The following is a 10,427-nucleotide window of genomic DNA, read 5'->3' as shown; positions in this document are numbered from 1 at the left end:
AAATCACTGCGATATGGGAGAGGTACCGCGTTGATGTTTCGGGGGTACGTTGAAAATGTCAATTCATATATATTTGACACGAAATCTGTCATCCGTGTCAAGAACTCGGACAATGTACCTGGACATTGCCCTCATTTTGGCATCCGGCTCGATATGATAATCGGTGCGAGTGCCGATCGACATTTACTTCGCCCACGCAATTTGAGCAAAAATATTGAATCACCCCGAAAATGTCAAATCGATTGTGTCTACATGTTAAGCTCTGTGTACACTAGCAAGATTTCAGGAAGCAGCCGGACACAACACAAGTGGACAAAACCAGACACAAAAAATAGGCCTTGTATACACAAACAAGTTTGGATACATGTTTGGATTTGCTAGATGTGTCCAAAAAAATGAGCGGGAAAGCATATTTCCTGAAGAAACATGGCTCCTACAAAGAGGAAAAAATTTGTTGTGGGAGTTTTTTTATCCTTTCATCTGTTACAGTCTTCAACTCAAATGCAACATATTGGCCAAAGATATCATCCCCATTATTGCTTGGGACATTTTCTTCTCCATCCCTAGTAGCCTTTTCAATGGCCACTGCGGCTCTCTCAAGAAGATTATTTTCCGTCCTCAAGTTTCCTTCTCGTACTTGTTCTTTTTCCTGGCAATGGCTTCTTAGTTTACCGTCCAATTTCTGGCAACCCTGCTGAGTCGTTGTCACCTTTCTTCAGGTTCTTGTCCTTATCTAATTTTGGCTTGGTGTCCCCATAAACAGTGACAACATTTCCAAACCTTTATGAGCTCTTCTGTCGTACTTAATCTCCAATCCATGGTGGCTGCAATCTTGTCCAAGTCACATGACAGGTAGATCAGCTGACTTGAAGCTGATTTCTGATTGGTCAGAACTTGGATACATTTTGAAACATGTGTCCAAATAATTGTATTTCAATTTATTTGCGACAAGTGGACACAAATGTGGCGACTTGTGTCGAGAAAATGTTTACCCTGTGTACACTATTGACATTTGACACTTGTGTGGTATCCACTTGCACCCTAAAATGTGTCCAGTGTACACAGCAGTCACTCAAGGGATTGGTCATCGAAAAGCTGCGGCAATTGAACATCCATATGTCGCCAAAATTAATCGATCGGCCGTATTACAAATTTCATGATGGCATCATCTGTCAGTGTACCAATAAGGTCACATAAACCTATTCCCGTTCACCGTTGAACTTGAATTCCATTCCTGTTGAACAGCATTAAGATTCCTTAAACAGTAATTCCGTTAAAATATCTATTTAAACGGGGACTATAATAGGCAGGAGCAGAAAAGCTTATTTGGCCATCTTCAAGTGACTAATATAGGTCTACACAGTATAGGGCACTGGGTCATGTCAGATTCAGCACTAAATATATTCCTCGTAGAAGCGTAAATCATTTCGACGTACTGTGAGATGTGAGCGACCCCTATTGGCGACTACGTGTAACTTTATCTTGCCTGCCCAGCTTACTGGACCTCTAAATTGACCATCTGACAGGCGTATGGCAAGCCGTTTGCTTCAAAAAGTCGAGATGATTTTTTTCAAGTCGAGATTTTTTTTTTCAAGTCAAGAAAAAATATTTCAAGTCAAGAAATTTCTTCAAAAAGTTGAGATTAGTATTTTCAAGTTTACACATTTTTTTTCAATTATACAAGTTTTTTTTTTAAGTGGACTTTTTTCAATATTTTTGTTGCGCTCGACTGATTATTTTCTCGAGTATGAAATTTTTACTCGAGTATGAAATTTTTACTTTCGACACTATTTCGGTATTTTTTATGTATCATTATTATATTTTACAAACACTATTTTTATTTTTATAATCATTTTTTTCTCGCAGTGAAATTTTTATTAATTGATTCAACTTCAATAAGTTAAATGAGAAGAAAAACAAATATCTCGACTTGAAAAAAAAATTTAATTCCAAATTTTTTTTCTTGACTTGAAAAAAAATATCTTGACCGGAAAAAAATCATTTCGACTAGAAAAAAAATCATTTCGACTTTTTGAAGCAAACGGCTTGCCATACAGGCGAGAGGAAGCTCACGACTATTAATGATTTAGGGTTCACGTGATATTAAATAACCATGACATTGATTACGTGGCGTTATGGCACAATTTGAAACCGTTAAATGACATTCAACGTTCAATTACTGGTTAACGCAATGCGTTGAATAGCTTTTAACGAAACTAAATGGTGTTCAACAGGAATGCAATTCCCGTTCAACGGGAAAGAAATAGCGTTGAACGCGGGAATAAGGTCATTGTGACCGCATTGGACCCAATCTTCGTTCCTTGCAACGCCTCTAGAACTGGTAAGTTGCCACCATCTTGAAAGGCAGTACCGCGGATGTAGATCAGGAAAGCTTCTTTCTTATTGCTGTGTGAGGCTATCGCATCACCACAAAGCCCGCGATGCCCTACGCTGCGTTTGTACTTCTCCGTACAATCATCTTAAAATCCACTTGTTAAAAAGAGATTGAATCGCCTACAACCGAGGGCAGTAGTGACATCTGTAGCGAAATTACAAACTACTGTGTGACGTCACTAGTTCCATATAAGGAAGCTTATTTACATAACTTTACAACTTTTTGTTCACTACGAGTTGAAAATTCGCGAGCAGCACGTGGATCCCCTGGGTGCTGTCAGCTGTTTCCACTATGGGTTACATAATCGGCTACACAGAGGCCAGTCTTCTGGTATATGAATGAAGTCGGCGATGATAGCGGAATGCAGTTAGGACATGTTACATCGTCAATAGTAATAGAAGTGATGTTTTAGCAAAGAAAAGGTGGAGAATGCAAAGAATAGTAGTACATATATATGGACTTTGAGTCAGGTGGGGACGTGGAAACCATGGAAACCAAATAACCTTAGAAAGAGGACTGATTACGATACGAACATGATATACTATATAGCGATACCATACAAAACGCCGTGTATGTGATGTATGCTTTCATGAGTAACGTTACACATACCTGGGCGCATCAGTTTTCATCGGGATAGCCTACTGTATTTGGCAGCGGAAGGCTAGGCCTTGAAGACTCCAAAAAAGAACTTAGCAACATCAGATGAATATAGTAGGCCTTTCCTCTGTCCTTCGATTCCAACATTAAGGAACGGCAGTGTAACTTATTCGTTTATCCGCAAGCGAAGAAACTGGACTAGGCAGTTTGTCGCAAAACATCCAAATACATGTAGTACCTTACGAATCTGCAAGGGGCGCGTTAACGATAATGTTGCAAAATGGAAGTAAAAATTGGTCGCATCGGTCGTAAATATTGTCTTATTTTTCAAGATGAGAGTATGTTGATGATGAGAAAACGTAAACCAGTGACAGACCAGTATTTCTTAAACCTTGCAAGTGTTTTGGGGTCCTTGAAACTGCTTATATTTATCAATGAAACCTTATTCCCGCCTAAGGTTTTGACCGGGCCGTCCAAAACTCCCCATTTTTTGGCGGGCCCTTCCCTTTAAGTGTCAAATTTTATATATAAAGTTCATATTTTGTAATTAATAAAATAAACGCTTTACGAGAGATAGTAGCACTAATTCGGCCTGAATAAGATTTACAGTGTAAACTGGCGACACTGTTTATGACGTAGGATTGTCAAAATCCTGAATCTCAGGATGCTGGCATCCAAGATGGCGGCACTTGATCAATTCCAGTGTCTGAAATTTTTTTATTTCGGCACTGGGTGAGTTTGCATTGGACCGCCATACCTTATACGTATACGGATAAAACTCGGTAGAAAGAGGACGAATTTTGTGTACATTTCTATCCGTATGTGTATAAGGATCGGTAGGTGATAACGCTTGGAACCAGTGATAAACCTTGGAATCAGTCCTAAAAATGCATAGAAACATGAAATAATGCCATTTGAACCTCTCAATGCTGTTTAGATCGGCAAGCCCATCCTTCTACAAAAGATGTGAGCTCGTTTCGCCGGCCTCGCGGGCAAACTAAATGCTATCGTGCTGACTTTAAATGAAGAGATATATATAACAAAAATCAACATGCATATTTAAGGAAATAACTTTATTCGGATCAATCTCGAAAATTCTCGTATACATGATGAATGTTTTGTAATTGGAGAAACATACATAAATGTGTAATAGAAATTAAGGGGTGCAACATTCATGACATGGCACCCTTCCAACGAGATGACAATTTCAAAGGTTTTTGGCTTTTTCAATTTTTCTTCCTATCGGCAAAAGAAAGTTTATTTTGGCAGCTTACAGTTTGGTAATAACTGCCACTGAATTACCACATCGGTCCTTCGAACAAATCTTATTTCTTTCTTTTCAGACCGTTGTACGAGAGACGAAATGCGGAGAAACAACGAAAGGAAGAAGCAGCCCAGAACATACTGAAGAAACGGATGGAGGTGTCATCCGAGACGGGGTACATTTAGCCCATGCAACATTAACGATGGATGTATCCAGGGTGGACCAAAATGAAAGCAGCGGCCGTTTTAGGCAGTCTCTTGATCATTACAAATTCAATGCAAAAATCAGGAAAGAATTGTGTTTGGTCCAGTTGGGGTTTGTGGGGCGGGTGATAGTTAGTCAGAGCTCATAATAAGTGCCAAAATAGTACATATATATACAGTGTATATACTTAAGGAACTGGAGATGAACTATAGTATATAAATTTCTTCGGGTTTGTGTTTATACATTATTGTAAACTTATGGAAATGGAAATGAACTACTGTTATAGTACATGTATATAAACTTATTTGGTCTGTGTTATGGTTGTTGATGAAATTGAGGTTTTTGTGCTGAAAAACCTTTAAAAAGGTTTTGCCAACACAAATATTATTCAGCCGCACTTCCCGCTGCACTACTCCGGAAAACATTATATGTGTCTATGTATACGCATAGTGCGTACGTAGATATATGGGGGGTTTCAAAGATTTAGGAAATCCCTGTCTCCGCGACGCCGGGAGGAGGGACGATGCAGTCTTAAATGATAAATCAACCAATCCAATTTATGCATCTCTAATGGTGACACGTAGTGGATAGAAATCAAGTATTTGTGGCAGCAGTTGTCGCCATTTTCTATGGCAGACGTTGAATAGCTTTTATACCAGTCGACTGCAGCTATGTTGGACAGGTGTGTCCCGAAATCAAGAGGAAGAAAACTCGGTTTTCTGCTTTTATCTCCTGTGTTGCCGTTGGTAACGCCCAAAGCAGCCATGCAGTAGCCCATGTAGAAGTCCTCCGAGTTTTTCCACGGGCACAGCGTGTTGTTATTCCGCCCGAGAGTCACGTAGCGCCGCAGCGCGGCTTTGCTTAGAACATACCCCGATCCACCGCTGAACCAAGTTTCGTTCTTCACCTTGAACTGATGGCCAAAATGAATCCTTTTCTCCGGATCGGTGTCCTTTAAAAGATGGCGCAGGTTTTCCATTATGACATAGGTATCATCATCCGCTTTAATGAACCAATCAGCCTCGTCGAAATGGTTCTTATAGACATATTCAAATGCGAGCATGGTTTTATTGGTCAGTATTGACCTCGACTCCTTCAGGTTGAAGGTCACTATTGGTAGATCTGTCGTCTGATTGGATGGCGTTGAGACGAATAGCAGACGATTACATCTCTTTCCCCAGGTTTCATTCACGGTAATTGCTTTGGTTGCGTAGTGTGTGGGCATTGTCAGAATCCAACAGAGAATACGAACGGGTTTCCTTTTAGCTGTTGTGACTGGCTTACCTGTAAAGAAAACTGTAATTAATTCCGGGAGAACCAACCTCCTGGTTCCTTCGCAAAGGCCCGAGTCGGCGGGGCGCGAAATCTTTTTTCCAGAACCTTTCGTACAACACAGTGGACATCAGCAACACTTTTAACCAATCACTGAGTCAGAAGGAAGCTAATCTGTGACGTAAAACGAATCGTGTGACGGCACACGTTATTCAGGATATAGATCTCGGGTTGTTCCGATCGACTTACCCAATCAAAAGTGTCTGCATCCTCGATCGCGTGCGCATAGCAAATCAGGTCCAATTGGGGTTCCTGTCAAATTTGCCTTTCGCATTTTTGCTTGCGACGCGCCTATTAAACTTACCGTGCTTTCCTAATCCTAGGCGGTTTTTCATTGCGTAGAGCGGCCTTCCCTTTGCCGCTTCATCGTGGATGAGCAGATATACCGTCAGCACGATGAGCGAGGTCAGGACCAGGGCAAGGTACGAAAGTGTCGATCTGAAAGAGAAACAACACATCCAGGGTACAGAGGAAGGACGATCAGGATGACCAAATCAGTGTACTGCATTGGAGTCCAGTATGGCGAAGATTTCAAGGCGTTGATTTAGGGAAACTTTCACTATTTATTATATGGGTTGTAATATGAAAAAATCCTTATGGTTTTTGAGATTTTTCACTTTCGTGAAAACCTCTCCTACACGGGCTACAAATAAATTTTCCTTTCCCAGGACAGGCAAACTGGAAGGCATGAGAAGATGTTCGTATTCCCCCCAAATTGATTCTCCGGGGTGTATTCGCTATGATGTTTGTGGTCATGAGAATATGATGAGAATATTACATACATCATTTGTCTGAGTTATCACTGAAACTTATCTGACTATGTTATAAGGAGAATAGGCCTAATGGAGGTAGCGTTGGCCTCGCTGTCGAGTTGATCGAATTAAAATCCATTAAAACAGCACTGTAATACTTACCCGTTGAACATGAGTTGGCCGAGTTTTTTCCATTATTAATCAGATCAGTTAAAGGACCATTGATTATCAAGGGCAATATTAACCAGCTGTCAGCTGCCCAGTCACCTTCCCTTCTAGTTTTCATTTTAAAAATTGCACAAAAGGAGGAAAAATTCTAAATTATTTTTTGTAGTGATATCATCAAGAATGGTCTAAACATCATAATTACTGACCGACATCAGGAATGAGCATTATGCCTCTAAATGTGTCTTTGAATATCAGCTCTCAACGCGGCAATTGTATATGCTTGAAGGGCCAAAAGTTCAAAACCAGCAGATCGGGGCGATGGCCATGAGCCAAACGCTCCAGCACTAAGGCAATTTCATGTTCTCGCTATTATATCGATCGGGGAAAAATGATTACAGTTCTCAATAGACCTTCATGCCGCAGTTTTTATGTCCGGTTCAAAACCTGGCACTGGCACTCTGGCACTGGCACTCCATTGCACTCTGGCACTGGCCCCAAGGTGATTTCTGGTCTTGATTTTGCGTAGATATTAGGCATAAATCTGAATCATAGCGATCGTAATCCATGCCTGATCACAGTAGGCCTAGTTCTGACACAAATATTGGCCGCAATATTTACCGGTTGTCCTGCTCTTCCAGTTGAAACAACATGATCTCCAGAGCGAGAGATCCATGCACACTCCTTTGTAAATGTCAGGCTATATGCACGTGTGCATGTTATAAGGGATTGTCTGCAGCCGGCAGCCACTTTTGCACAGGGGTATGGGCGGTTATTTCCGCATAAATAGAGGTTGTCTCAAATAGACATTTTACTATGTCGTGTTATGACTCGAATAGACGTTTGGTGGCGCTCGTTTTAACGGAGACGTACCTGAAATAAACATATTGTGTCGTATCTCAAATAAGGCTAAACTTAAGAATTACCGATCGGATGTTCCTCCGCACTATATAAGTTGTGAATCGGTTTAAAGGGTTAGGGTTAGGGTTAGGCTACTTGTTCATTATTCGGTATTCATTCGCCCCTTAGACCTATACTTCCTATCGGGAATTCTAAAGTCGTTCCAAACATATACTCAAATAGACGTTTGGTGGCGCTTAATAGACATATATTGTCGTGGTTAAGCTTTTTGTTAATAACTCGAATAGACGTTTGGTGGCGCTTTTCCGCAAAAATTTAAGTTAACGACGGTCACAGCGATAGGTTCACCATCTTACGCTTACGCTTGTTTCTCTCTTCTTCTGCCATAGCGGAAGAGGCTAGAGAAGCAGGTCCAGGACAGATTGCCGCGAAAATTTATAAATAGTTTGGGAAGCTGGCTTGACATCCTGACAAATCCGGCCATCGATCACTCGATATGTGGCCTCGATATGTTTACTCCCTCAATCAGAAAGATGCGTAAGGAGTAGGCCCTGTTTGCAAGAGGATGCTGCAAGAGGATGTTATAAGTTTCCCGAACTATTTATAAATTTTCGCGGCAATCTGTCCTGGACCTGCTTTTCTAGTCTCTTCTCCTGCCATAGCTAACGAGGCGATTCCCTTTTTGTGCGTGACGTCATCATTTTCAGTGGGGTTTCTCCACGTCTGTGGCGATCTCGGACGTGAAAACGACTTGAGGCCGTCGAAGTCGTAAGCGCTTTCCGAGTTTGAATTATCAGTATTTCCCATCGATAAAGATAAATTTTGTTACTGTGATGTGTCTACCTAGCATGTACCGAACACACGTGCGAAGTTTGAAGGACATGAGGCGTAGTTGAACGAAAATATCGTGTGTTTATGCTGGCAAACCAAAATATCATGGAGAGAGATTGGAGAGTTCTCCTTGCACGCCCGAAGTACCGAATGGAATCTACCAATCTGTTGGGATAAGGCCAGGCGGCGGAGTGTGATTGCCATGGCTTCTTCACCAGTGGCACTCGTTCCAGTCACTACCTGATCTGGGATCAAAAGGGCATGACACAGTCGAGGGATGTCATCTTTTTGGAACCGAAAGAAATGCTTGCACTCGGCCTCTGAGTCACTGAGAAAGTGTCCAGGTCGAATCTATCGAATCTCCTGTGATCGATGTGGCTGGCATCATTCTTGAGTCTATCATCAAAAAACCCTCCCAACGCCAGGCCAAGAAGGATATTGTCCTCATCGTTAGGATTCTCGTCTAAAATGGTGCATCAACCATGACAGTCTACTTAAATAAAGCGGTTTTGTATGCGAGAGCGTAAACCCGGAAGTAATACTTGACTTGCCAAACTCAGCTCGACGCCGAACTGCAGCGCCACTCGCGGACAAAGATAGAACAACTCGACATTTTTTTCACCGGTTTTCTCGCTGCGCATGCGTACCAGCGGAAATCAACAAAAGATGACGCTGGTACGCATGCGCAGCGAGAAAACCGGTGAAAAAAATGTCGAGTTGTTTTATCTTTGTCCGCGAGTGGCGCTGCAGTTCGGCGTCGAGCTGAGTTTGGCAAGTCAAGTATTTTGCGTCGTCTGCTATGTTTACAAATCGGCGCGCCATCTACCAACGAAGCATCAGACTAGCAACTCGGACGTAATTTTTCTTAACCGCATTTCAGCGTCGTGACCAGCGACAACGAGGACGTCACCTCGTTCTCGGATCAAATCTTAACCTCTCTAATGCATGTAAAGGGGTACCCCGTTCGTAATTACTAGTGGTCCAGGAAAATAGAAATGCAGTCATACACAATGCCGTACTGCAGTTATTATGCACAGCCAACGCCGTTCGTTAAAAAAATTGAATTTGTAATTGAATTTAAAGATGTCCAATTGCGAAAATACATATCAAATATAAATTTCAACATTGCCGTTGTGTAGACTGATATACAAATACTATGAATACTAAGTTTAAACAAATTTGTATTCATAATAACTACACTAGGGCCTACGGCATTGTGTATTAATGGATCTATTTAACTGGACCACAAGTAATTACGAATTGTGTACCCCTTTAAGAACTTTTATGTTCCCCGGACTTTCCCTTCTCACTTTGCTAAAATACACCGGCGTCTCTCTTCACCTACCTCATGTTTCCGAGTCGACAGAAACAACCCAGCAAAAATCTAACGAATTCGTGCTGTCCTATATGATGAAGTCGTGGTGTGCGTTGTCGACAAATCAAACTTCCATCCAGATTCCGTCATAAATCTGATCTTGAACTGTAAATGTAGTGCAAGTATGTTATGAAACTGCATGAAATGAGAAGTGTTGCGTGACGAGTACCCCTATAACCTTGACGGGGAATATTTGTAAAACAGGATTTGTACAGCGGTCCAATTAGCAACCTATCGGGCCTATATCACAAAGTGGAGAACGTTATCAAATTATAAACCACATCCAGCGAGAATGTTGCGGCCGTTGCACGAGAGTGAAGTTTAGTGGTTGGTTAGACGCAGAAATATCTCGAAGTTGAGGTCCGTTTGGGTAAAAAATCGAAAAGGAGATCGATATTCAATACCGCAGGCTCGGCCAGATATATTGTACTGTTGGGGACGAGATTGGCGCAAGCTCCCTGTTTTATGTAAAAACTGTATACAAGTAGCTTTTATAGGTCACGTACCGGTATTATATATTAAGGTTGCACCGAGTTCAGTTTCAAATCAATGCGTGGTTTCACCATTTAACCAGCTGTATGATAATTTCTATTTGTAATATTTATATACAGTCTGCACACAAGTTGAAACATGTCTGTGGTCCATACAGGA

The 10,427-nt window shown here is 41.4% G+C and overlaps 1 protein-coding gene across 1 annotated transcript; it reads right to left on the bottom strand.

Moving 5' to 3' along the window:
* Positions 1-4,114: 4,114 nt before the first annotated feature.
* On the bottom strand, positions 4,115-10,131 carry LOC135503103 (glycoprotein-N-acetylgalactosamine 3-beta-galactosyltransferase 1-like). The gene is made up of 3 exons (XM_064796440.1): positions 9,747-10,131; positions 6,097-6,230; positions 4,115-5,744 (listed from the first exon to the last, which is right to left on the bottom strand). Exons 1-3 carry the CDS (start codon positions 9,749-9,751, stop codon positions 4,936-4,938), a joined length of 948 nt encoding a protein of 315 aa, XP_064652510.1. The 5' UTR covers positions 9,752-10,131; the 3' UTR covers positions 4,115-4,935.
* Between the last annotated feature and the right edge of the window lie 296 nt (positions 10,132-10,427).

This window comes from Lineus longissimus, chromosome 19 (assembly GCF_910592395.1).
Source record: "Lineus longissimus chromosome 19, tnLinLong1.2, whole genome shotgun sequence".
In the NCBI taxonomy this organism is placed as follows: domain Eukaryota; kingdom Metazoa; phylum Nemertea; class Pilidiophora; order Heteronemertea; family Lineidae; genus Lineus; species Lineus longissimus.
This window is presented reverse-complemented; position numbering and strand designations above follow the sequence as displayed.